This window comes from Doryrhamphus excisus, linkage group LG1 (genome assembly GCF_037039965.1).
Source record: "Doryrhamphus excisus strain RoL-2023G ecotype Guam linkage group LG1, RoL_Dexc_Guam_v1.1, whole genome shotgun sequence".
Lineage (NCBI taxonomy): Eukaryota > Metazoa > Chordata > Actinopteri > Syngnathiformes > Syngnathidae > Doryrhamphus > Doryrhamphus excisus.
Window position 1 is genome coordinate 18890227 of NC_136357.1, and position 27260 is coordinate 18917486.

At 44.3% G+C, this 27260-nt stretch overlaps 3 protein-coding genes across 4 annotated transcripts; all 3 read left to right on the forward strand.

Annotated features, from left to right (window-relative positions):
* Window positions 1–809: 809 nt before the first annotated feature.
* Window positions 810–18083, forward strand: mov10l1 (Mov10 like RNA helicase 1). 2 transcript variants are annotated; one of them, XM_058076497.2, is made up of 27 exons: window positions 810–1202; window positions 1505–1622; window positions 1685–1872; window positions 2834–2993; window positions 3092–3204; window positions 3296–3483; window positions 4109–4249; window positions 5119–5364; window positions 5453–5650; window positions 6182–6296; window positions 6373–6550; window positions 6623–6693; window positions 6757–6848; window positions 7115–7170; window positions 7937–8028; window positions 9983–10055; window positions 11301–11482; window positions 12502–12648; window positions 12722–12843; window positions 12912–13011; window positions 13106–13252; window positions 13318–13491; window positions 13588–13737; window positions 13984–14091; window positions 15403–15543; window positions 15637–15728; window positions 17876–18083. In XM_058076497.2, exons 2-27 carry the CDS (start codon window positions 1526–1528, stop codon window positions 17949–17951), a joined length of 3447 nt encoding a protein of 1148 aa, XP_057932480.2. In that variant the 5' UTR covers window positions 810–1202; window positions 1505–1525; the 3' UTR covers window positions 17952–18083. The 2 variants fall into 2 exon arrangements, with proteins under 2 accessions (XP_057932480.2, XP_057932482.2); XM_058076499.2 differs by lacking the exons at window positions 810–1202; window positions 1505–1622; window positions 1685–1872; ... (9 more) ...; window positions 6757–6848; window positions 7115–7170 and having other exon boundaries at window positions 7916–8028; window positions 9980–10055.
* Window positions 18084–21132: 3049 nt separating this feature from the next.
* On the forward strand, window positions 21133–22610 carry szl (sizzled). The gene is made up of 4 exons (XM_058076501.2): window positions 21133–21572; window positions 21655–21821; window positions 22122–22214; window positions 22300–22610. Exons 1-4 carry the CDS (start codon window positions 21292–21294, stop codon window positions 22608–22610), a joined length of 852 nt encoding a protein of 283 aa, XP_057932484.2. The 5' UTR covers window positions 21133–21291.
* A 507-nt stretch (window positions 22611–23117) lies between these two features.
* LOC131131421 (prolactin-like) lies at window positions 23118–27101 on the forward strand. The gene is made up of 6 exons (XM_078793774.1): window positions 23118–23138; window positions 23331–23388; window positions 23456–23628; window positions 24923–25024; window positions 25089–25271; window positions 26901–27101. The coding sequence occupies exons 1-6, from the start codon at window positions 23118–23120 to the stop codon at window positions 27099–27101; spliced, it is 738 nt and encodes a 245-aa protein (XP_078649900.1).
* The last annotated feature ends 159 nt before the right edge of the window (window positions 27102–27260 follow it).

The following is a 27260-nucleotide window of genomic DNA, read 5'->3' on the forward strand; positions in this document are numbered from 1 at the left end:
ACATGTTTTCACCTGTGACTACATGGTTACAGCATGAATATGAAACCATAAAACCTTGAGGAACAGGCTTAGTCGGCGGAATAGTGTCCCATGTGTTGTCATGAACAGTCAATTTTTATCTTTATAATGCACAGAAAAGAGAAAGACACACAGCGTGTGTTCATGTCTCACTAAAGATTGTGGCTGATTCCAAAAAAGTCCTCCCCCCGCCAATGGCCACATAGTGAAAATGAAAGAATGCAACTTTGCCACTTTCCTACTGTGATGGGTTCAGTTGATGAAGTAGAAAATAATGCTATTTTTTCGAATGTACTGAACACATATTTGCAAATCTTGGTGTTCCAACCTGTGAAATGTGTGTGTGTGTGCGTCTGTGACCCATGTGTGAAATGATATCATCATATATCATCATATATGTGCAAATGCACAATTCATACTTTTCAGCTGATACATGACATGGAGGAGGAGAAACATGGTGTGAGTGTGTGTGTGAGTTTGAGGAATATATCGTAATAAGCTCCCTTTGGTCCACTTCCTTGCTCATGTTCTCAGGAGGAAGGTGAAGCCACGAGACAGTAAGGGCAATATTTCCAGAAGACATTCATCACACGTTGTAATTGAAAACTCGGAAAAATCAGCTGCGTTTATTCTGGTTGGTGAATAGCGCACTCTTGTGTTGAGCGTATGTAATAACAACTGAGAAGGTGGCAGTATACTAGGCTTGGTGCGAGCTCCGCCCTCCCGGCCTCGCGCATCGGAAGCTGATTGGTTCCTGCCGGCTTGAGACCGTATTTGGGCGGGGCGGACCTCTCAACAAGCACCCGGCGTTGCAGTTGGAACACAAAATGCGTACTTCAACTTTTGAGTCTCAAATACCAAAAATCTCCCTAACAACCCCAGAAAAAAGTCGCTAGTCGCTTTTAAGAAAATTTGTCTTCAAAGGGGTTTGGAATGTCACCAGATCATCGTCGTATCTAGCGACAAAATTGACGGCAGCCCCTCCCCTTGCTTTTATGTTGACTCACCGCATTGGAGTAGAGTTGTGAAAAGTTTTGCGTCGGACTATTATTCAACTTTGACCCTTTATTGCCAACATCTGATTCATATTGCGTGGACAGAATCCCTCGCGCACAATCGATAACCGGCTGCATTTATTTTGAAATTCCCTGACATTGTACGCCATCTTTCAAGCTCCTGCTAAGGTAGCATACAATTAGCTAATGGGGGCAAGGTAGCTTTGCGTTATTAACACTATTTTTTCTTGTGTTATTGCTCAGAGCGCCGGTGTATATTAGCAATATTAGTCCTAATATAGTTCGGAAATGTTTATTGAGATAATGTAAGCGTTTAGCAAACGTAATCTTTAGCGTAACAGGTATTGACTTAATTAGGAGTCATTGTAGCTAACAGGTGCAACCGAGCTTTAGCATTTTGTAAACAACTGCGAGTGTCACATACTGTATAGAAATTTGTTTAACAACCAGTTTTTCTTTCTTTTTTACAGGCTTGAATCAACTTTGCAGCCATGTTTTCAACGGTGACGTACCTGTTGTCCAAAATGCTCTCTCCACTGTGGAGAACAGCTCAGGTGGATGCCGACGGCGTTCTACACGGTGTCGCAGGTTGGCAACTAACATTCCTTCCAAGTTTAAGCGTCTGTTCATCCCGTTCCTTGGCTTTCCAGACACTGAGACCATTCGTCACGCTCGCGATGGCGTGGTGACCGAGCTGGGCCTTGACCACGGCCTTATCGACGACGCCATCTACTTCACCAGCGGCGTGGTGCTGGGCGGGGTGCCACTCAAAACCGGGGACGCGGTGACCTGCATAGCCGTGAGAGATGGAGCACAAGGCGGGTGGAAAGCCCTCAGGGTGAGCCCCACTGGCGTGCATCTACAGTATCCCCACTTGCTTACACTAACACGCAAAATACAATCAAGTGCTACCTGCCAGCTGCAATCACTGTAAAATGTTTACATAGAATACAACAAATATAATGTATTTTTTGCAATACTCTTTGTGTATTCACTTCAAGTTGCTGTTTTTAGAGAATCGAGTCTTAAATGTGTTTGACAGTTTCATAATACACATTCACATTTACACTTACATATTCCTTTGAAGCAGGGGTAGGGAACCTATGTCTTGGAAGCCATGACATTTCTTAACACCCATCCAACCACATTCAATCCTGCTTATGCTCACTAGGTCACGGGTATGCTAGAGCCTATCCCAGCTGACTTTGGACAAGGGGTGAGGTACACCCTGGACTCCCAAATGCATGAGAATGCCAGCAAACCCCAAAACTTGATTATGATTGGATGATGCAGTAGCCTACCCCGGGTCAGTGGGAGCAAAGTAAACTTCCCTCCTCTAATCAAACAGTCAGCTAGCAAATTCTGCAGAACAAATTCTTTTAGACTTTATTGATCCACAAGGGAAATTGCTTGCTCACAGAAGCTCAATTGCAGAAGAAAAATACACTCTTAAATTAAATGCAATGCAATATGAATAAAATAAAAATAATATAAGATAAAAAAGAAACAACATTATAAGGTGAAGAAGATGGTGAAAAGAAAGAAAGATGTGGAATACCGAGTTATTCTAATTATTAGTTAACATATTAAACATTCAGAGACCTTCTATATTCTAAAATGGTTGGTCTTGCTTAAAAATGCCCACATTTAGTGGTATTCAGTGTTATTTGGGGCTGGGCTTGGAGAAGGAAGAGGCTGGATAAACTGTAATCCTTGAGGCCTTTTTCAAAAGTTGGCACCCTCTACCATGCTGCATATAGTCACTTTAAACTATAATGCCTTGACCTGCCTTTTTTTAGGTGGCAAAGAGTTTTGATGCCTGGGAAGCCGGAGGCGTTACATCCTTGGAGGACGACTGCGCTCAGTTGCGTCCTCTCATCGGTACCATCACGTCGTGTGACAGAGAGGGTGGCTACATCAACCAAACTACTTACTTCCCACGTGCCAGTCTCTGTGAAGGTACAAATGGTATATGGAGCATACAGTTACTCAAAAGTCTCGGGTGACCATGACCAAGACCATGTATTGAGTACTTTATTGATGTGTTTTGTCTTCAGGTTACGAGCCAATGTCAGGTGACTGGGTCCAAGCCACGTATTTTATCAACCCCACCCAGTGGTCCACCCAGGCTCATTCTGTTGCCCCTTTACGTTATTGCCGTCTTGACCAGGTGGATGCCTCATCTATTGTGTTCCACCCATCATTCCACTGTGTATTGTTTAAATATAGCACCATAAATCAGGGCATGACATGTGACACAGGTGTATGTGACCAGCGTGTATGTCAACAACGGCGTGGTGGAGGACAGTGTGTTCTTCTCCTTGGACTCCCTGCTGGTGCCCGCCCACTACAAGCCTGCACGTGGCCACCTTGTTAACCTGGTGATGGTGGAGAGCAGCCAGTCCTTCTACCGCTGGAGGGCACTCTGCATGTCACCGTGCATGGAAGGGTAGGAGCCTCCACCTGCCTTTCTTTTTAAGCTATGTGCAGGAGTCTAGTTAGGTAGGAGGTTCAGACGAAAAAAGGAAACTTGTACAGGATGGACGTAGGCCAAGGAAGATTTACGCTGCTCTTAATGTACAACAGAGCTTCTAATGTTGAACAGAAGCTGTTGCAGAATGCTGGTGAACATTCAAACTGTTTGTTCAGTGGAACTTGTTTATTGGCAACTTTTTTGTTGACCGACTCACCAAGACCCGCTCCACTGTGTTCGTCCAGAGGCGGGGTACACCCTGGACTGGTCGCCAGCCAATCACAGGGTACATATAGACAAACCATTCATACCTATGGACAATTTGTCATCAGGAAGCAACACTTTTTGATATGTTTTTGGTGTTTGCATACAGTATCTAAGCATGCAGATCAGGTATCGGGATTGGATCATAAGTGGGGAAAAATGTGGGTTGGTGCATCCCTGCAGAGAATGTGCATGCAGTCTGTTATTGGAATAAGAGTTGCAAAACAAGTCGAAGAAAAAGCACAACACATGACATCTGTACAATTATGCAACTGTGCATAATTGTATGCATATTACCAGTGATCGATGCTTCATTTCATGATTCATTTGGTTGCAGTTTGAAGTCCGATCCGGCACACTGGTCCATGGCTGAAATGGAGCACTTATTGGAGAACAAAGGAGGGCTGGATGTGACTTGCTATGGCCAGTTTGGAGATTTGATGATTGGAGAGCACAGACAGCTGGTGCTGTGGATACTGTAAGTCCTCGGTTCCCACAATGGGGTACGCGTAGCCCCAGGGGTGGGCCTATAGTCATGGGGGTACGTGAATAAAAATGAAAAACAATGAGTGCCTAACACTCAAGAGTATGAGTGTGCCCGAATGTATCATGGTGCAAGAAGGATGCAGAGAAGAGACAAAGAAGAAGAAATAATTAGGAATAATAGTTATTTAGTGCATTAAGAGTGTTAAATCTTGGTGAAACAACTGCGGACTCACCTCAAAAATGGGTTGTATGTAGATTTTGCTATTTCAGATGCTGCTTTATCATGATTGTTAAACTTTTGCCTTGAGTTTGGTATTAAACGAATATGCAGGCCTAACCAATAGCCATCATGAGTGAACAAAAAAAAAGTGAAGCTCCAATTTATAATTTAACCCATTTATATGGAAGGATGCCAAAATCAAACTGGATTTTATATACAGTGCATCTCAAAAAATGTTCATGATCAATATTTTTGTTCCACTCATTTGAATGTGAAACCCATATATTATACAGTTCATTACAAATAAAGTGAAACATTTCAAACATTTAAGATTTTGATGATTGTTCCCTTTATAGATAATAAAAACCCAAAATGCAGTGTCTCAGAAAATTTTTATTAGATCAATGGAAACAAGGATATTTTAAACACAAATGTCAGAATTCTGAGAAGTATGTTCCTTTCCATGCACTCAATACTTGGTTGGGCCTCCTTTTGCATGAATTACTGCATCAATGGTGCGTCGCACTGCTGAGGTGCATCAAGAGCCACGATGCACAGACGAATCCATCAAAAGGTTCTTTGGGAAAAAAAAGTCATGGAAACATTTGGCAATTTTTATTCTCCCTCTCCTTTCTGAATAGGAACAAAGGCTCAGAGACACAACGACTCAAATCCTGCAAGTTTGCTGGCTGGGACTCGAAAGAACAGTTTTTTCTCAGTCCAGTCAAGACGGGACACAAAGAGCATCCCCGGTCTGCAGAAGAGCAAGGCGGTGGTGCCAACCAGGCTGACAGCAAGGACGCGTCACCTGGTGTGAGAGGAGAAGAACAAGAGGTGGATATTCCTCCAGGAGAGCGTCAGTCTGTTGCTGTGGTATGCCAAGCAAAGTAAGTTTTAAGACCCTTTTAATGTCACTTAAAAACATATGTTGTCTTACGAGTGTGCTAAATTTCATGTGTCGAATTTTGTGCTCAGGAGCCTTGGAAGCTGCACTGAGCTGCTGTTGTTCCACTTCTCCTCTTTCGTCATCGGGAGGTGCCTGGAGGTCACGGTGCGCAGCGAAGACGAGAGGCTTCTATGTCCCTCAGCGCCTTATAGTCCTGCCCACGGCACGCCTGTACCCGATGCCCCTTCTCATGTGATCACCCTTATTGCGCCTAAGGATACACCCAGGTATTATAGGGCTAATAACACTGGTAAACTGTGCCATTGTACCAAAAAAAACACTGGTACACTGTTGTGTACTTTTATACTTTATTGGTGTGGAATGTATCCCATGATGGAAGGAACATACTACATTCTGAGGGCAACATTTTGAGGAAGCTACCGGGGGAAAACCCACACTAACTTAAACATACCAAATACCACCCAGAAGTGATTACAATTCTACACAAGTTCACAAGCCTGACTTACTTAACCGTTTAAAGCCAATGTGAATGTTTCACTGTCAACAGCTTTAATGTTAAGCTAATGCTAACAGAACGAACAGAAGAACGCCCAACCGCCAAAGTAAATAGCAACTAAATGCAGCGCAACGGAAAAATCTACTGGTCAAAAACAGCATCTGAAACCCAGTTTCAGAAAAATATCTTGTGAAGATGAGAATGGCCATATGTGAATCTGCAGTGTAAATACATGACATGCACCTGCATACCCCAGTTGAGTCTTGCCACATGATGATGCGATTTGCTTCCCCCCCTCAAGATTATCCAAACGGCGACTGCCATGCTTCCTCCCCTCCTACGCCGTGCCGCAGTCATTGAGAGACTGCGTGGCTGCACAGAAAGATGTCCTTGTAGTCCAGCCCTGCTTGGGAGAGGTCAGGTGATGTTCCAGTGGCAATTTCCTTAAGAATACTTCTTGTTAACCATATGTGTTTGCATGTTTGCTCTCAGGTTCTGTCAGCTTCCAATGCCCAGGCCCGTTTCTCCACTCTTCTGTGGTTGGAGGAGCTTCATGCCGAGAGGGAGCTGGCAGAGTTCACAATTTATGGTTCTCTGCTCAGGAAAGGAGCCGTCTACCTTCACTTAGAGGTCCTTGGCTTGGCAGAGGGGAGGCCCAATCTCAACATAGGCCAGTCACCACTGTAGAGGAAAAGAAAAACGGGTTTTTACATCTTTACTCAAGGTGTGCCCATTTCTACAGGTGACAAAATCATATTGAAGAGTCCACAGAGCAATGGCGTGGTCATGGAGTATGTTAGCTGTGTTGCCGAGGTAATGAAAACCTGAGGTAAACTCTCTATAAATGTTTCTAATAATGCTCGATTTGACACCTAGATCAACGACGAAGACGTGAGTCTCAAAGTGAAGTCGGAGTTTCAGCGCTTCTACCTTGGAGAGCCTCTTGATGTGGAGTTCTGCTACAACAGGTGAGAAAGTGCACAGTCACTCAGGACTCTGCCTTTTTAAATCTTACCTGTGTCTCATTAATAGGGGTGTCACAAGATCTCACGAGATTCAAACGTGATAGGATTTCTTGTTCATAAAATAAATGTCTTGTGGGCACAATGATAAATTAATTCATTAATCACACAATAAATGAAAAGGAGCTTATAATATTTCCTTGTTTCCTGCCTCCAAACAGGCAGGAAGAGGGGGTTTCGGTTCATGCATGAACGTTTGTGTTTTTTCTCAGGTTGACCATGAGGCGTTGCCACCACGCACTAGAACAAACCAAGTCCTTTGCAGACAGTAAGTATGAGTGTATTTTATTATTTAATTCATTGATTGGGGTTAAATAATTGTTACTTTTGTTTTCAAATTGAAGGAGACAAAACAAGATAAAAATGAATACAACCACATTCAGAGGAAGTTGTACTTAAGCACTTTAATATGTGTTTATGTATTAACAGCTCCAAATGAACAGAAAACTAAATCAAGCTAGAAAATAGTACACATGAAAATCTTTGCCCAACACTATTTTCTTTAATAGTTTTGAGCTCATTTTTTGTGATTTCCGAGTATAATTAAATGTAGCAAATTATACATCAGCATTGAGAGTTAGAAAGTGAGTGCTCAGAATATCTGCATTTTGTGTTTCTCTCTGTTTATGTAGACCACATGCACACAGATTAAATGGGTTATTGTGATTTTCGGAGTCCCATTCTGAGGTTGAACGGACTCGAGACGTGTTTGAATTGGAGACACACACTGTACATGGTGTTGGAATTGCACTGCTGTTGGTGTTTTCAGGTCAGAATAAAGCTATAGAAGAGAAGCAGACTGCAGGGGAGTGACACTATGCTGTTGGCTGTCGTCATAACAGAAAGGCGTGGCTTGCCAGATGCATTAATTACGCAAAAAAAATGTAACATAATTAATGAAATAAGTGAGTTCCTGCCCTTATTTTTAACAGCCCTAAAAATACATATATATGTTTATTTTCGTCATAAATTATTGTTATGTTAATTATGTTTTATTATTTTATTTTTCTGATAGTAAACCCATTGTTGTGCAGTTTTCTTTCCTTCTAGAGTGACACCTCAGTCGCCTCTGTGGACAGTGAAGTGGGTAGATGATGACCCTAACAAAACGCTGGAAGGAAATGAGGTGTATATGTACACACTCCTGATCAAAATGTTAACACCAGATGAACATTTACAATTTGCACTCGGATCATAAAGAGGTTCTAAGTAGAGCTTCAGAACACAAAAGTGGAAAAAAATGTAGGAAATGTATTGCAAACAAGCATTAAAGTGAAATAGGCTGTTCATGAAAGTTTAAGAACACAAAACCCCCTAAAAGAGCAATGAAATGTTGAAAAAAGCAGTAATGAGTCGCTGTGCCATTCTTGCTAATCAGCTGGTAATTAGGTTTGTGCATGCTTGATGCCAGTGTTTCCAGGATGTTAGTGGGAGTGTTGCTCCAGGTGGTGAAAATGGTTTTACAGAGGGCATCCACGGTCTGTAAATTATGTCAATTTTGTAAACTTCCCTTGCCATCCATTCCCAAATGTTCTTAGTGGGATTTAGATCAGGGGAACACACGGCATGGTCCAAAAGAGTGAGCTTATTCCTTTGGAAGAAGTCTTTTGTCAGGCCAACATTGTGAAGTGCAACATTGTCCAGTTGAAAAAGCCAGTCATTACCACACAGACGAGGGCCTTTCGTCATCTCGACATCGTCAGGTGACGTTTGACACCACTGCCAACCCCAAGCTTTATTGAAGGCTCATGACAGCGCCTAACTGTGCCGTGTGGAAAACATCTCAAGAGGGATCTCCTTGTCGGTAACTTTGGAAGCTATCAGACCCATCAGGGTTGCATTTCTTCTCATTGGAGAATAAAACTTTCTTCCACCTTTCAACATCCCATGTCTGGTGCTCTCGTGCAAATTCCAAATTTTGTGGCCTTGAAAGGAACGAGACCTTTGCAAATATTTTTTTCTTCTTAAATGCCTTCTCTGGCAGATCGTCTGATGATTATTGGATTGCACTCTGCACCAGTAACAACCTTTATTTGGAACAAGGATGGTCTCGTGTCTTGATGGACATCCAATGGCATCCTCTGGCTCTGGTGACATTTTTTTGAGTCTGCCACTTGATGTTTTTGTTCCATAACCCTCTGGATCTCTGAAGAAGACATACTGCATCCAATCTCAACACTAATGTCGCAGGGCGACTGGCCTTGCTTCTGCATCTTATGAAAGCCAGTTGTGCATATGTTCAAGAGCAGACAAGAGTACAAGGGCAGCTACCTCATGACTCTTAGCGCTTGTCAGTGTCCCTGCATCATCAGCATATCATTGAAAGTCCACTTGCTTGGGGAAGGTTGGTGATGTAGAAGCAAAACAGTATGGGCCCCAGGATGGATCCTTGAGGGACCCCAACATGGTATGATGGCACCCCATTACCTGCCTTGCATTGTTTTCTATCCGTCAACTTGAACAATTGAAATGTGTCCGCTTAGGTAGGAGAACCTTGTGAGGCTTTTTGCAGGTCCCAAAATACAGCACTAACACTGCATTTTATTGAATAAGATGTCTTTTCACTTTTTCAACGAACATTATGGCAGACTGAGTTGACAGATTCACTCGAAAACCAAATTGCATTGGTGTGAGCATGTTTGTCCTGAGTTGAGATGTTTTGTGAAGTGCATAGCAACCCATTTTTCAAGCACCCTGGAAAAGATGGCCGGTAATTATTTGAGTCACTTCTGTTTCCTGACTTGAATACTGGGATAACCATAGTGATCTTCACTTCAGTATACATCACAATTTACAATTCCACATATTGACAAAGAGTAGGAAGAAGCAGAGCTGAGCTTATTCAATTATACCTCCTCTTTTTACAGCCTGTTTCACTTTAATGCTTGTTTGCAATAAATGGCTTACTTGTTTTTTATCTCTGTCCCATTCCATCTTTTTGCATTGTGAACCTTGGAACCTCCTTAAGATCCCACAGTACAAAATGTATTCTTGTAGTTTTTTAGTTGGTCTTAAAATTGTTATCAGGAGAGTATTAAAGAGTTTGTGTGCTTTCTGAGTTGGAACATTTTCACCAACAGGCCCCTGAAGAAGAAAAGGGACCGTTTTCCAACATGTCAGTTGACATGAAGTCAAGGGCCACACAGACCAAAGGTACACACACAAACACACAATTGCCCTATAGTAAAGTACACTTACTGTATGTGTACACAGTACGGTTGTATACTGTATATGTCTTCGGCTATCTGTTCATGCACAGACTTGCGGTCTTCCACATCCCTACAGCAGTCTGATCACGCAGGTGTGTGGTCCGGATATAGTGATCCTGTACAAGTGATATTACACGTAGTTGGCCTGATCACGGTCGCTTAAGTGATCAAGAGCCAGATTTGGTCGCCAAAGATCAGGTCTTCCATGCGCCCGTCCTCGCCTGCTTCTGAAAACCATATTCCACGGGGGATGTGGCTTCTTTGCGTTGGGTCCGGCCAGGCCACATAGGAGAAGGCCCGAGCACCGGGCGCTCACCTGCAAGCCCCTACCTGGGGGCATATAGCCCCAGACAACATAGCTCCTCGGATCACTCAGGCATACAAACCCCTCCCCTCCTCCTGGAGGGACTCAAAGTAGAGACGCTACTCCTTAACATCAGGAGAGAATCCAGTTGAGGTGGCTCGGCGGGGATCCAGTCCGATACTTCCAGACACCACCCTGTTCCAGGCATGCCCAGCCTGGAGAAGGCCCCAGGGCAAACCTAGGGACATGCTGGAGGGATTATGTCTCACTGCTGGCCTGGGAACGCCTTGGTGTCGTCCTCGTGGAACTGGAAGAAGTGGCCAGGAGTCTGGTCTATCCTACTGAGACTGCTGATCCCTAACTCAGATGAGAGGAGGAAAATGGATGGATACTGTGTACATGCAATTTGTATTGTGATGTACAAACCAATACAGAGTGATGCTGCAAAGTGGCGCAGCTCCATGGTGGCCAAAGGCCATATAGACATTTCAGGTGTCGACATATCGCCACCCCTATGTGAGTAGTGGTCTCACCTTGGCCATCTCAATGAAACATTGGCTGGCGCAGCCACTGCTGCACATAAAAATGTAAATGGCTACTCTGTTGACTTTTAAAACAAATATCACAGCCTGAGCTTAATGGCAAATATTTATGTTTACATCCACATTGACAAGCTAATTGCTGAGGCTATATCCATTAGCTGAGTTTAGATTAGTTAATTTCCCCCATAGGGGATATGTCATGTTACACATGCTGTATTGGTATCGGCTGCTATCAGTATCGCAAATTCAGTTGGACAATATCAGCTTATCGGCAAAAACAACAATTCAGGACATCCTCAGTTTGCATCCTACCCCAAATAAATGTACACTTTGTTGTTTCCAGATGGTGCAACGCCACTCAAAGCCATCCCCAACCCAGGACACTTCTTCAACCCTGATCTCAACCTTTTGCAGAGGGAGGCAGTGAAGAGGATCTTGGCTGCAGAATGTCGCCCCACCCCTTATGTGCTGTTTGGACCCCCCGGCACTGGAAAGACTATTACGCTCATCGAGACCATACTGCAGGTGATCACAAATCAAGGCTTAGTGTGCGTCACAAAAGTGAGCACATTCCTCACATTTTAGGAAGCATTTTATTACATCTTCTATAGGGTCAATGCTATAGAAATGAAACGTGGGTATACACAGCCTATATAATATCCAAGCCTCTTCATCTTGGACTCTTTCATGTTGGAAAACTGCCATGTGGCCGATTGCTGCTTCACAAAATGACAGTACATTCATCTTTCCCCTCAACAAGAGACAGATGAGCTTATACAAGAATCTCCATTGACTATGATGTTTGCAGATGACATTGTGATTTGTAGTGAGAGTAGGGAACAGGTGGAGGAGATGCTAGAAGAGTGGAGGTTTGCCCTGAAAAGGAGAGGAATTAAGTTTGCGGCAAGACAAAGTATATGTGTGTGAATGAGAGGGACCCAAGTGGAAGAGTGAGGTTGCAGGTAGAAGAGATACAGAAGGAGAATTTTAGGTACTTGGGGTCAACAGTTCAGAACAATGGAGACTCTGAAAAGGAGGTAAAGAAGCGTGTGCAGGCAGGATGGAACGGGTGGAGAAAAGTGTCAGGCGTGATGTGTGATAAAAGAGTTTCAGCTAAAATGAAAGGAAGGGTATACAAAACTGTGGGGAGACTAGCCATGTTGTTTGGTCAAGAGACGGTGCCACTGAGGAAAAGACAGGAAGCAGAACTGGAGGTAGCAGAGATGCGGATGCTGAGGTTCTCATTGGGAGTGACCAGGATGGATAGGATGAGGAACGAGTACATCAGAGGGACATTACATGTTAGAGGCCTTGGAGATAAAGTCAGAGAGGCCAGACTGAGATGGTTTGGACATGTCCAGATGAGAGATAGTAAATGTATTGATAGAAGGATGCTGCGTTTAGATCTTCCAGGTAGGAGGCATAGAGGAAGACCAAAGAGAAGGTTTGTGGATGTAGTGAACGAGGACATGAGGGTAGTTGATGTGACAGATGCAGAAGACGGGGTACGTATATGTGACGCCCAAAATTGTTTCCACTTGCAGATGTACCACTTTCTTCCCAGCAGCCGTGTCCTGGTGTGCACACCCTCCAACAGCGCGGCCGACCTCATCTGCATTCGTCTGCACGACAGTGGCTACTTGCACACTGCCAGCATGGCTCGCGTCAACGCTTCTTGCAGGCAAGAGAAGGTACTGAGGGACGTCGACAATGCATTTGTCTTGCATGGTGCCTGTTATGAGTCTTGTGATTGTTTTCCCACAGTGCATCCCCGAGGTGCTGAGACAGTACTCAAGGGCAGGAGAAGACATCAGTCATGCCTGTTTTCACCGCATTGTGGTCAGCACTTGCTCTAGTGCCGGCATGTTCTTCAATCTAGGCCTGCAGTAAGGTCTACTCTAAAGATGAGCATCTTTTTTTTGTCATCCTGCTTCACACTCTGGTTTTTCCTCAGAGTGGGGCATTTTACTCACGTGTTCCTGGATGAAGCAGGCCAAGCCATGGAACCAGAGTCTCTCATCCCCATTAGCCTCATCTCAGAGAGAGACGGACAGGTATACTAACATACATACAGGCATACAAACCGGAGGAGCAAACCATTCATTACCAAGTAATAGACCAGATTTTTTTCGTTTCCTGCCGGCTCAGCTAGTGTTAGCCGGGGACCCCTGCCAGCTGGGGCCCATTGTGAAGTCCAAGACGGCCACCGCTTTCGGCCTGGGAGTGTCTCTGCTGGAGAGGCTCATGGACAATCCCCTTTATGCCAGGCACGAGTGGGGGTACAACCCAAAGCTGGTGGGTGCCCTCCTCCCTAATGTGAAGATTAAGTTGGAAGGTATCTGAAAGTATCTCTTTCACAGGTGACAAAGCTGACTTACAATTACCGCTCCCATGAGGCCTTGCTGACAATGCCCTCCAGACTTTTCTACCATGGAGAATTGTGTGTCAAAGCCCCGAGACCTGTGGTAGACTCTCTCTGCCAGTGGAAAACGCTGCCCAAAAAAGGCTTTCCTCTCCTCTTCCACGGCATTAGGGTGAGAATGTCAAAGCTTATTTAATCTGTATTATAAATTGATGAAGTGAAGATTTGCGCACCAACGTACACACATGGCATCTATGCCCTCCTTCAGGGCAAAGAAATGAGGGAAGGTAACAACCCGTCATGGTTCAACCCAGTGGAGGCCGTGCAGGTCATGGTCTACTGCTGCCAGTTGGCCAAGAAACCCTACAAACCTGTGGACACCTCAGAGATAGGAATCATTGCTCCCTACAGGAAACAAGTAAGACGGCACCTGATCAATCAACATTTTCCTTTGTCTTCTAGTAGTATTTTAATAAGAGACTGCCATACATATACACATTGAGATAAATATACAGTCCCCATCCACTATTGACGAGCCATGTCATTGAATAACATGAGAAAGCATGGCCATATTTCTGACTGGTATTGTACATATTACTAGTATGTTTCATTAAAGCATTGCCACAGGTTATTCCACATGCTGTCATTGGTTTTCTCCCTCTAGTGCGAAAAGATCCGCATCCTTCTGGCTAAAGTGGGCCTGTCGGACATTAAAGTGGGCTCTGTGGAGGAGTTCCAAGGTCAAGAGTTCCTGGTTATCATCATGTCCACGGTAGGCAAAGGCATTTTATCGCTATCTTTGTTTACAGCGCATTGTGCAACTCTTAATGCAAAGGCGTCCCTGCAGGCACAAAAGAAACAGCTGCCGCTCTAAGCAAAGCAAGCTCCAGAGCTAACTAGTTTGCCTCCAATTTATGTATTCCAAACCAAACAGGTTTTGAAACTGACTAAGGACTAAATATGAAGTCAAAAATGTATCACTTCCATACCACTTTCCACTGTGACAAAAGGCCAAAGGATTTATTCATTTTTGAAAAGGGAGTGATGTTCAAACCGCAAAGTTGTGAGGAACAACTATGTATTTCTTCTCAAGGTCTGTGACTTTCTTGCCTTTTATTTAATGCCCCACTTATTACTTATTATGTATAAGTTACTTATATTCCATTTATTAAGACATTATTCCGATTTGATTTGAGGTTTATGGATGTAGTGAAGGAGGACATGAGGGTAGTTGGTGTGAGAGAGACAGATGCAGAAGACAGGGTTGGATGTAGGCAGTTGATTTGCTGTGGCCACCCTTGAAGGGAAAAGCCCAAAGAGAAAGAAGATGATTCACAAGATGATTCCTTATGTGAAACATGAACACATTTGTTTCCCCTTTCTGTGCATTCTAGTACGAAAAAAACAAGTTTGGTCAGGTACCTTTTGAGTACCACCAGGTCTTGTCAGTGAATGAAGGAGGATGGAACGTGTGATCAACAGGTAAAGTGGTGCGGCATCTGCAGTGATTTGGGACTCGGACATCGGTCTGTTGTGGTTGGGAGCTGAGCTGAATGGCAAAGCTCTCAATATACCGGTTGCTCTAGTGCCTTCCAACTCTCATCTATGGTCATGAGCTTTGGGTAGTGACAGAAAGGACAAGATTGCGGGTGTCTGAGCTCTCCCTTTACAGATAAGGTGAGAAACACTGTCATTCGGGAGAAACTCTTAGTAGAACCGCTGTTCCTCCCTATTGAGAGGAGCCAGATGCGGTGACTCAGACATCTGGTCAGGATGCCTCCCTGGAGAGGTTTTTAGGGCAGCTCTGACCGGTAGGACACGTTGGACAAACTATAGTATGTTTCAACTGGCCTGGGAACACCTCAAGATCCACTGGGGGGAGCGGGATGAAATAGCCAGGGGAAGAGAGAAGTCTGGGCTTCCCTGCTTAGGCTGCTGCTCCTGCAACCTGACCTCAGATATGCAGAAGATGATGGATGAATAGTTTTATGGTCAAGTATTGCAACAGTCAAAGCATGAATGTCATTATCTTTGTATGCAAATGGGTTTTATGAACAGCTCATTTTACATTTGTACCCTGTAGGTGCGCTCAAATGAATTGGCCCAGAGTGACGACTTGCAGAGTGCGCTCGGCTTCCTGGCCAACCCCAAACGCTTCAACGTGGCCATCACGCGCCCCAAAGCCTTGCTGCTGATCATCGGAAACCCCCACATTCTCATCAAGGTGAGACAAAACAATATCTTAAATTCAGTATTAATACAGTAATATTGTTGTATTGAACGGCACACAATACAAGGTTGTTTCTCCGCCCCCCAGGATCAATGTTTTCGGGAGCTGCTTCACTATTCTTTCACCAGTGGGGCATATGTGGGCTGTGATCCCCCTTCCTCCCTGAGAGAGACTCACATGTAAGCCTTTTTTTGTTTGTTTGTTTTGGTTGTTTTTTTGGGACTCACCATCAATCCACAATCCTCACGTGAGACAGGAACACACACCTTTCTCCTTTCTGTGCGTTCAAAAGGATATTAAAGAGAGGATTATTTTGAAGGATTTGCCTCAATGCACCTTTCCTTCATGAAATGTATAAATGAAAATACCTAAAACACAGGGCAATAGTCATAAAACATTTACTAAAAATGGCAAACTCAATGCAAACTCTTTTAATACACATTAAAATACATGGAAATTAATCATTACAATACAGTATATTTCATTACAATACTGTAACTATTAATCACAATCACTATTAATCAAGAAATCACAGTTTTTGAATGTTTAATGCGAGCTGCGATTTGTCCAATGTTTTTGACGGTCATTGAACGCACCATCATTGTTCTCCAATGCACAGAGGGATGTATGGATGTATTTGGATGTATTTTCCCCCTTTTTCTTTCACCTCATATTTGCTAAAAATAATGCTGGTACTATGTGGGAATGCATAAAGGTAAGACTTGATGATGTTATTGAGGTCCAATTTCATAGACCCGCATACCAGGCCTCCATCCCTCCCACTGGCGCATGTGGCATAAAGGGAGGAGAGAAGGTATGAGAGGGTTTAACAGAGACGAGTGTAATCTTAACCAATCAAAAAATAACTATGTATATAAATATATATCTGTGTGTGTGTGTGTATATATGTTTATGTATATGTGTGTGTGTGTGTGTGCGCGTGTATATGTACAAATAGCAGAGAGAGTTGAACACTTACTTTTAGCACCGGAGGCGGGCCGTGGGTGGAATAAATGAAAACAGACCATTTTGGCAGGAAGCCCAATTCAAAACAAATACAGCTGGAATATGTGAAGATTCTGCTAAATTGAAAATGTGCCAGTTGTCGTGTGCTCTATAGGAGGCCACAATTCAATACAATGGGTCAAAAAATGATGATGCAACTGCACAATAGAAGTGATCATGTTTGGTGCAGTTTTAAGCCGTATAAACAGTCACAAGGTGGCAGATGTGCATTTTTCACATATAATGAAGCACTCTGCAGCAAGGTTACGCGTTTAATGTGTGCACTATAGTATACTTGGAAATAAATTATTTTCATGTCAAAACAACTAGGGATGTCTTTTTTACCGAATTGCTGATATTGTCCACTTCTTGATTTATGATTCCGATATCAGCGAATACCCATATGTGTAACGTCTATATTTCATCCTGTGGTATAAATTTTTTTTATAAGAACACATTTGTGTTTCTTGTGCCTTGATTTATTTTTGGAAAGATTCAATTTATTTTTAGTTAAAGGCACTATTTTGTGCTCTACAGATGATGTAATGTGAATTTTTACTACTGTGCTGGATTAAAGTTTTTATCTTATCTTAACCATCTTCTTAGATGGTTGATGGAAGGTAAGAACATCTCGATATTTATTGTTGATATCGATATAGACTGAATTTGTGCTTTAGCTCCCTCATGCCTGCATGAAGGAGGGAGGAGGCTCGGTTGAAGCTAACAGGCTACCGTGTCTGCAGTGGAAGAAGTTGGTAAAGAATAAGCAGTAACTCAGAGAACTGTTGAGTATTTTTTTTAAAAATCATTTTCACCACCTTAAAACTCCAATATGTGGAATGTGTGCGATGTCTGCCGCGCTCCTGTGCATTCCTCATGAATGAAAACCTTATCACATTGCTAATATACGGTCCCCGGTGCAACAGTGGGGAAAACACGGCTTTAAAAACCTGCAGAATACGATGGACTCAAGTCCAGGTTTTCAAGTCAGTTATTTACGTACATGAGCTGTACCACAAATGTACGAGGAACTTAGACAGCTGTTAGTAAGACTGATACAGTCGACATGTTGGTATTCATGGCACAAAATAAGGACATGCTAGTGTCCTAAAATGATTACCAAAAAATACTACTGTTTAATTTCACGTATTTGTGAGTTGCTTTCACCAGGCTATGAAAGCCATCTTAATTTGAACTAAGCTTGCTTCTTGTAGTTATCGTCTAGGATAAACAACTAAATGGTAATGTGAATAAATGAATACAAGAAAATCAATTGTTGGCATCCATAAATCAATTAAATAATGTTTTTTCATATCCACAGAGCTGCATTGGATCCTAGTGCTGCAGATGATGATGATGATGATGATGTTGGACCTCGACCGCTTCCTTGTCTTTAAGTTTTCCAAGCGAGTGGGTGATTGTTCATTATACCACTTACACAAACGTACCTCCCTCTCTTTCCCCCTATTTGAGACAAAGCTCAGCTCATCTTGGGCGGACGCAAATAAAGGATGACATCCAAAAGTTTATGAAGCCGACGAGCTTGACTGTGAGCAAGATGGTCGATTAAACCTGACGCAGATTCTGTCTGCGTCACAGACCGATTCAAACGTCATCTCTTTGTTTCCGGAACGAGGCGTCTGTGACGAGCGCGTGTAATAACCGCTGTGTCGTTGACGTCAGCAGAAGTCTGCCGGGTGGAACTAGAGGGTGACTTGTCTGTGGGCGTGGCAGCGTCTGCCCGCCGAGGCCCGGAGACTGGATGTGACAATTGAGTGTTAGTGACAGTCTGCACCGCCAATGTCAGTCCTACTGGAGCCCAGCAGGATGGGAGGGGGTCAATCTGTGAAGTTAATGAGTCTCTTATATGTTGGGAGGAGACAGCTTTTATCTGAAGCCCCCCCACCAAGACCCCCTACATCAGACACCCCTTCCACCCCTTAATGCTTTCTTCCACAGTACACCTCCTCAGTCTTTGATGTGGCCAATGAAGGAAAATATCGCAATAGACTACGGGAGCTGGACTGTGAAGATGTACACACAAAAAAAAAAACAAAAAACAAATTTTTGTGTACATTTTTGGAAAGTGGGAAGTCTTAAAATAATCAAAACATTTTTGTCAGATGTAAGAAAGTTCATTGAATTATATACTTTATAGGTCACATATTTAGATTTTTTAAAAATAGTTTTTGTTGCCTGCCCTTTTTTACTAGGGTGTGTTTGTTTTCTCTACACTGTAGTGGCCGACGGGGTGGGGAGCAAACACACAGCAAGGCCCAAATGCTCCAAACACAGAAATTATCCAAAAACACCATAAAACCATGCAAGGAAGAAATTATGCACATTCAAAATGCTGCAAAATCAGAAAGAAATGCAAAAGACAAATGCCCGATGTGCTGAGGCCCCTAAACACAACGGCAACTGACAGACGTTCACAGCAGAAACGTTCCCCAAAGGGAAATAGAATTTAGCATTTAAAATCGGTGTTAATCGACTGTGTGGCTGTGAAACAAATTGACTGTGATTCGTGAATTTCCACCAAGTAGAATTAGAAATTTTCACATATGTCATTTTTTGTAGTCACAGCATAGAAACCCCTCTACACAACCTTCTAAATATGATTTTTAACATTAGAGTCCTGTAGACATGAAATAACATCCCTATAGTACACTCCTACTACCCAATGCACAGTAGTGGACATAAGAGAAAACAAGACATCGAGGACAGAATTAAAGCTCCTGCTCATGCGAGGAGGTGACGAAGGAGGTTCAGAGTTGAGTTTTAGCTTAGCGTGGGTTTTGGCTGCAACAGTAGCCATTACCCACACCTAGTGAGCAGTGTCGAATACTACATATCTTTACATCTTTGAATGTGTCTTCTTAACGCCTCATCTTCTGTTTTAGTTCATTTAGCTATTTTAATAAAAAACATGCTTAAATATGCCTATTTCTGGACCAATCATAAGGCTTATTCAACTAGAAATGGCATGATTTAGTAATATACTTTTTCAAAACAGATTGCCATATAGCTTGTAGTATAGCACTTGAAAAACTTTTTTTTAATTTCTTTAATTTATCACTGCATATTTTTTTATGATAAAAAAGGTGTCATTGTGGCCAGAAGTGTATTATTTTTTATCGTATTTCTTAAAAAATGATCTGTTTTTGGCAGGATTACACAAAGACAAACTTTTTGAAGGGTTGGCATCAACTGAGGAGGAACTTTGGTGTAAATTTGGGTACAGATGCAAATATATGTACAATATAGGACTCAATCAGTAATGCATTGTTATGGGCAAAATTAGACATATTTATCTTCTAACCTGCATAATTCAACAGAAAAATGTTGAATAATGTTGGTCAAATGTTGACTTATTGGTCCACTCTTCCTTGCAATGCTGCTCCAACATTGTCAGGTCGCCCTTCAGGTCACCCCTGTTAGCATTTAGCTTCAGTTTTCTGGGTCAAAATGTGTCTCGTGACTTACTGTCTCGGTGTTTGGCAGACAGGTGCCCGTCCATGCCGTTTAGTGTAGGTGAGGCAGGCAGGCAGCACATTAGCAACACAGACAGCGTGTCTACAGGGCGGCCATTAGGCCCAACAACAGACCCCTGCCGGGCTGCCGGCAGGGGGAGTGTGTTAAATATGTGGAGCCATTGTTCTCCCAAATTGGTCTGTGCCTCTAATTGCCCAGTTAGTCCCCTCTTACGGGTCACGCTCGTCTACCCGTAGTGGAACCAGCCAGTAGTCATCAGAAGGGGCTGTAAAAAGTGTCTAAGCTAAACCGGGGCTGCAGGCTGAGCTGGTCCACATCAGGAAGCACACTCTGGATCAAATCCCATCAGGATGCTCACTTTGGATGGAGTCCTGTTGTTGGAAGAGGGAAAAGGCCCAAAGGGCACCTGGGTTTAAGATAGACATCTCCAGTTGGAGACAGACCTCCATCCAAAGATGCTCTATTGTCATTCTAGTGATGAAGTACAGGCACAAAGACTGCTGATCCGTTTGGACCGCCGGGGAGGAGCGTGTGGCGAGTCGCAGCAGACGCCGCTTTGGCGATGAAAGCTCCAATTAGTACGTTCACTGGGTGGATGAGGGAATCTTTCCACTAAAGACATCTGGGAAATTTCTCGTGGAACTTTTTCAAATCTGCCTTTCAAAAAGTGCTTGAAATTCTAGCTAGCCAGATCCTTATCCTTGTATAGCTTACTCATTCAAACCGTCTCGATATGATGACTGTATATTCATATATTTGAATTAGATATTTATTTTTAGAGGATACTTAATAAAAGGAAAATTAAAAAGGAACCACATATACAGTATTTTAGATTTTGTAGTATTTAGTTTTGTACATGATTGACATTTGCATTTTTACAACAAATCTAAGAAATTCAGCCTAGTAACAAGCGCCAATGCAAAAAAGAAAGTAAAACAAAAGCCAAACTGGAGATCTATGAAATTTCTTTGGTCGATGCTGAAGTTGGGACCGACCGACCACTCGGTGAAAGCAGGGCCGTGATTGCAACGCCCCTCCTTCTCGCACAGCCCCTCCTGGTGCCCCCCTTTCTGTCTGCAGCCGTGACAAAGCAAGCCGTTGTCTCCAAACACGTCGTCTCAGAGTCTTTGATAGCTTGATTGATAAGAGCCTGACAGACTGCTCGGGCTGTCTCTCCGCCGTGTATATAAGAGGCCCCTCGGCGGCCCCCTCAGCAGCCACGCTCGTGTCCGTCCTCACATCATGACCTCCGCGCTCGTCCTCGTCCTCGCTCTCTTGGCGGCCCCCCTGGGGGCCTTCGACCTGGGCCAGTCCACCCGATGCGTGGCCATCCCCAACCAGATGAAGGTGTGCAAAGACGTGGGTTACTCCGAGATGCGCCTCCCCAACTTTTTGGGCCACAGCAACCTGGAAGGGGAGGTGGTGCCGCGCTCGGAGGACTGGAGGCCTCTGCTGCAGACGGGCTGCCATCCTCAGGCCCAAGCCTTCCTCTGCTCGCTCATCGCTCCCGTCTGCCTCGACACGTAAGGACGCTTTCCTCTCTCTCGTCACAGGATGGTCTCTCCCGCTTGGCTTCTCACGTTCACACTTTTCCTCTTCCTTCAGGTTCATCCAGCCCTGCCGTAGCCTGTGCGTGGCCGTCAGGGACAGTTGTGCCCCCGTGCTCGCCTGCCAGGGTCACCCTTGGCCCGAAGCGCTTGACTGCGAGCGCTTCCCCGCCGAGGAGGACATGTGCCTGTCGCCTCACGCCAAGTTCACTCACTTCGCTAAAGGTAAAAAGCCGACACTCACGAGTCTGCTAACAAGCAGCGTAGCGAGAACGACGCATGAACGCATCTTCAGTGTTTTTCATCCTGAAATCTTTTTATTGCCATCCTTTTCATTAGTATTTATCATTGGATTTATTTAGTACAAAACATTGCTTCCATCCTAACATTAAAAAGTAGAAAAGTGTATACGTATGTATGCAAACATTTGGCATTACCACCAGGGGGCACACTAACATGCATTTGACTTTTTGTCTTTGATGTCGTCCATGTTCTTGACTTCTATGTTTTCTTTCCATTTTCCAGTTTTGCCCAAAGCGGCGTGTCAGAACTGCCCCACAGTGGATGAAGCCCCCGCATTGAAAACCGTCCTGGATGCTTTTTGCCAGCATGATTTTGGTAAGAACAGGCAGCCAAGCCGTTTTATTACGTTGACATAAACCCCGGATGCCAGATTATCAACTTCCTTCCACCCTTTCCGCAGCCGTGACCGCCAAGCTGCACCGCCGCCGTCTCCTCACCGGTGACCCCCAGTTTGAAGTGGAAGGCCGGGTGGAATTTATCCGCCAGGGCCCCCTTCTGCCTTATGACACCCACCACCTCCTCCACCAATGGCTGCTCATCAACCTACGCTGCGCCAATGCTTTGGTGCGGCCCGGCCGCTCGCAGCTGTACGTGCTGACGGGTACCGTGTGGGCTGACGGCACCCTCGCCATCACACGCCTCTTCCCCTGGCACAAAAAGGATGCAAACATCGCCATGGCAACACGCAAGTGGAAGCATCACAGGTGCTGAGTTTGAGTTTTGGGGGGGGGGAGGATTCTTTGATAGCACACTGGAATAGAATGCACTCAATTTGTACATAATGTGTATATTTTCTCTAGATTCTATTTCCTATTTATCACTTCTGTTTGTTGTGGAAAGTCGACAATAAATTAATCAAGCTGTGACATTATGCGTTTTCTTTGGCTTTATTCACCACAATCGGGGTCATCACTGTTCATTGCCACTTGTTGCTAGGCAGGATTCACAATCATACGTAGCCCAAAACCTGTTCCTGTTCACCTTCTATGTTTGCAGTCTCCTGTTCTTGCTTGTCCAATCACGTGTCCCCAAAAACCTCTTCCTGTTCGCATTGCATGTGGCTGTAGTTACAGTTACTAGGCAGAATTCATGAAGCACGGTAGTTCCTGGCCCAAAACCTCTTCCTGTTCCTGTTCTCAATCCAAAAGTGTGCGTTCCTGTTCACAAGCATCTGCACCAAAAAACGCTTTTTAATAACAATACTAATAATACTCCTAGATGGAATTAGTGGAAGAATATGTGAGGTACTGTGGTCTACTTTGCAATGGCGCAGCATTCAAGCCCGCCTATTAAATCCTAACGTATGCACGTTGTTAGATGTACTTTTTCCGCCTGACTTCTTCACAAAGTCTTGCAATGAGCGAGTCGTGTTTATCAGCCTAAATGAGCGTATAAATACGTTTGAACGTATAAATACGTTTGTGTCAGCAGCATCTCCGCAGTGGTCAAAGCCAGCCGGCCGGCCAGGAGCAAGGCAGCATTATGAGAGGTAGGATTTCAACATACTAATGAGATGTTTTCTAATGAATGAAATCTTCTTCTTTTTGATGTTAAAGGTTATTTTGCAGTGGTCACACTGCTGCAGCTTTTCCCCAAGGTCAACACCGTCCCGATCTGTTCCTACGGACATGCAGGATGTCACATTCCCACGCTGGCCGACCTCTTTGAACGTATCATCCAACAATCATCAAGGATGCATGACATCTCCACTGACCTGCACTCGCAATATGTGAGTCTTATTTTCTTTTGAGGGGAGGGGGGCACAGTCACATGATCTGATTTGGTCTTGAAATTGGATGTCCTTCCTGGCGCAACCCTCCCATTTACCTGGGGATTGGGTAAATGGGTAGGGAGAGAGTAGAAAGAGAGAGAGAGAGTAGAGAGAGAGACAAAAACAGCAGCAACAAGAATTCCCATAAGAGAATGACAAAAGGAGAGGGACTGCCTTCTACCACCCAGTAAACCATCAGAGATCCACCGGCCCCGTGGGTGCGGGCAAAGACAGGGCCAACTCCCCAAGACCCGCCCCCGAAGCATCCCCCCGAGAGAGACCAGCAAGAGGCCATGGATGAGCAATCCCAACCGGCAACAGGGCGCCAGCAGGCCGGAGGAAAGCCACACCCCCGAGACCCTACCCCACTAGGGCAGAAGGGCATCGAGGGCCACACACCTGCAGGTGCAAGGGAGCCCCCGCCAACCGGAAGGGTAACCCCAGGCCCGACACCCGACACAGGACTGCCCTGGCTGGGACAGAAGAGGCCTGGACCAACTGCCCCATGGAGGACCGGGCAGCAGAGATGGAACACCCAGTGCCAGACCCCTGCAGAGCCCCCCTCCCCCCCCCCCCGTGTATCTATATAGCTATACACACACACACACACACACACACACACATATACTATATATGTATATGTGTATGTATATATATATATAGTATATGTGTGTATATATACGTATATAATCATAATAAAACAATAAATACATAAAAATAGCTCAGACACACGCAAGCACACACCGTGGACGTCCCCGGGTGGGGTGTCCGGGGCATTATAGGGCGGGGGACCCAGGGGTTCCAGATCCACAACCAGGCCCCGAGCCCAGGGAGACACAGATCGCCCTCGACCACGGCGTCGGGGCTACATCAGTGAGGCAGACAGGCGGGGGGGGGGGGGGGGGGGGCGGCACATGAGCAAGCTGAGGGGGCGCGCAGGCGAGCAGCAAGGCACCCCATACAATTTATATTGACGTTATTTGTATTTTTATTTGCTTTAAAAGAATGTCAATTTGATCAATTGAATGTCAATTTGATCAATATTTTCTTTCTGTCATATGAACAAGAGCCAACCTTGCAGATGTACGTACGTACGTTTGGACTTCATCATTCCTGCTTAGCAACATCTAACATGAACAAGAAGGGGTTTGTTGTGCCAAAATTGTAAACCCTAAATCCGCCTAAAACAAGTGGCGAGGCAAACAGGAACAAGCGATTGCACTCGATGCCGTGCATGTGTCTCCCCATCCAGGAGCAGTCCTTGGTCCCCAGCAGGAACCACGTAGGAACGTGGAAGTGTCACACCCATGACATCTTGGCACCAGACAACAAGGAGATGGTCCAAAGTCTGGGAGTGAGTATTCTCACGCAGGACTCTAACCACGTGTGCAGTGCAGCAGCTTGTCTCCCGTGTGCAGAGGGACCGGCTGACCCAGGTGGTCCTCAGGCTGCTGGGGGCCTGGGGGGACCCCTTATCACGGCTGCACCAGAGCGTGACACGGCATCGGGACCAAGACTCCAACCACTACAGCTCCAAGGCGCTGCAGATGAGCGACGCCATCCAGGAGCTGAGGGCCGGAGTCCTGAAAATGGCCGAGAAGGTTGACATCTTCACCATTTATTTATTTTGTTAGCAAAACACACGCATGGTCTTTCTTAAAGCTCATCCAACACCTTTCACTTTTAGTCAAAACACAGAATTCACTTTTTGCAGTCGATGGAAGATTTTTTCATGTAAATTTACGATTATTCTTTTTTTTCAATCTCAGATTTTTTGAATGTGGTCCTAATACTCGTACGTACGCAATAGCTCAAATTTTAAGACACAAATTATTAAAATAAATGTTAATGAAATGACACTGGTCAGTGTTGTACGTTTTCTTGATGACATTTTAAAAATATTGTTTTAATTGAAAAAAATGCAGAAATAGGGCATGCTGGGTAAAGTTTGAATAATTATCTATGATGCTTTTTTCCACTTTCCTGACCTATAAATGTAGTTCGAATGTTGTATTCGTGTGTTAAACCAGGCCAAAGTTTCCGATAATGAGGTATGCAGATTTGGAGGTTTGGAGTTTGAATGGCTCTGAATGCTGGGTTTCACAGAGTTTCTACGAACACTGGTCGTCTGTGACATCACAGAGTGCCGGGCTTCCTCATATGGGCATGCCCCCAAGCTCTGCTTCTCTGTTTATGGTGTTAGCATCGTCTTTCAGGAGGTTTTTCTGTGGGTGCAAAGGAATTTGTTTACAATTCCTAATGAGGAAAACACCAGGCACAAGTGGTTGGAGTTCCTGATTCCCTACCAGCAAGAAAAATATTTTAATCTGTCAACGGCATTTCACACTGGACTGTTTTGTAAACATGCGCCAGTATGCAGCTGGACTAGCCAACAAACTTGCTGAAGCCTGGCACCTTTCCAACTTAAGTCATGGAGCAAAAGCACTTGTCTGTGTAGCATTATAGAGTGTGCATACAGGGAGTGGGGTTGCTAATTGCCATTTCCCACTACAATCAGTGGCTCTACCCGAGTAAAATGCGAAAGCTATTTACCATCGAGATATGTCTTGAAATAACCTTTTTCTTGAGAAACTTCGCACTGTCCGAAGCCAACATTTTAAAAAATCACTATTGAAAAATAGAAAAATCACTATTATCAACTCCTAGAAAGTTGGGTCAGGTAGTTATCGTAAAGCCTCCTGAGCACTTGGGACTGGGACCAACCACAGTAGAGTGGGCGTGTCTGGAGGCGGGTCATGGGTGGAATAAATTAAAACAGGCCGCTTTCACAGGAAATCCAAACAAATACAGCTGAATAGGTGCATATTCTGGAAGATCTGGAACGCTTTCTGTGCTGGTTATTGTGTGTTGCTGTTCTATAGGATTCCACAACGCAATACAAAGGGCCGAAAATCAGCATAATAGGTCCCCTTGAACTAATTAAACTTAAATTAATTACTATAAAAAGTATATATGTACATAAGTCAAGCCATATCAACATTTGAGGATAAAATAGATTTATTAGATTAGATATTTATTTATTTATATTTAAATATTCCTTTGGTTAAACTAAAGAATGTAAAGACATTGAGCCATTGAACATGATTAGGGAGAATTGATCATATTTTTCAACTCTCGATGTGCTTAATGTGTCTTGAAATAAATTAAACCCTAAGATATGTGAGATATGTTTTTACGGATTAAACATTCTTCTTCTTTCTTCCCGTCAGATGAAGCTTGTGGGCGTGCCCGGTAGCAACACGGCGGCCCACGTCCCTCCGGAGGGAACGCCCACCTTGGCCTACAAGAGAGGAGCCCCAAGCTCGGTGGACCCCAACGACCTGCTCTACTGCCTCAGCCGCGACGCTGACAAGGTCAAAAATTACCTGCGCATCCTGCAGTGCTCTTCGCTGCCAGGACTGCAGTGTTAAGTTTCATAATCCTCATCTCGTATGATAGCATTGTGTGGAAACGCTTGCAAAAATAAAAAGTTCACGCTCGCGAGTGTTTTGCTCCTGTCTTTTGAAGAGGACACAACTCAGGAGATGCAGAACATCCCTAGAAGGGGAAGAGTTGTCATTGGGGGGAGA

What these genes read in the sequence shown, in the direction of transcription:
- mov10l1 (XM_058076497.2), top strand. Translation starts at nt 1,526, where the DNA reads ATGTTTTCAACGGTGACGTACCTGTTGTCCAAAATGCTCTCTCCACTG. An exon ending in GCGGGTGGAAAGCCCTCAGG is followed by an intron (nt 1,873 to 2,833) that starts GTGAGCCCCACT and finishes GCCTTTTTTTAG; the next exon opens with GTGGCAAAGAGTTTTGATGC. An exon ending in ACGTGCCAGTCTCTGTGAAG is followed by an intron (nt 2,994 to 3,091) that starts GTACAAATGGTA and finishes TTTTGTCTTCAG; the next exon opens with GTTACGAGCCAATGTCAGGT.
- szl (XM_058076501.2), top strand. Translation starts at nt 21,292, where the DNA reads ATGACCTCCGCGCTCGTCCTCGTCCTCGCTCTCTTGGCGGCCCCCCTG. An exon ending in GTTCACTCACTTCGCTAAAG is followed by an intron (nt 21,822 to 22,121) that starts GTAAAAAGCCGA and finishes TCCATTTTCCAG; the next exon opens with TTTTGCCCAAAGCGGCGTGT. An exon ending in TTTTTGCCAGCATGATTTTG is followed by an intron (nt 22,215 to 22,299) that starts GTAAGAACAGGC and finishes CCCTTTCCGCAG; the next exon opens with CCGTGACCGCCAAGCTGCAC.
- LOC131131421 (XM_078793774.1), top strand. Translation starts at nt 23,118, where the DNA reads ATGGAATTAGTGGAAGAATAT. An exon ending in TGGAATTAGTGGAAGAATAT is followed by an intron (nt 23,139 to 23,330) that starts GTGAGGTACTGT and finishes TTGTGTCAGCAG; the next exon opens with CATCTCCGCAGTGGTCAAAG. An exon ending in AGATGGTCCAAAGTCTGGGA is followed by an intron (nt 25,025 to 25,088) that starts GTGAGTATTCTC and finishes TCCCGTGTGCAG; the next exon opens with AGGGACCGGCTGACCCAGGT.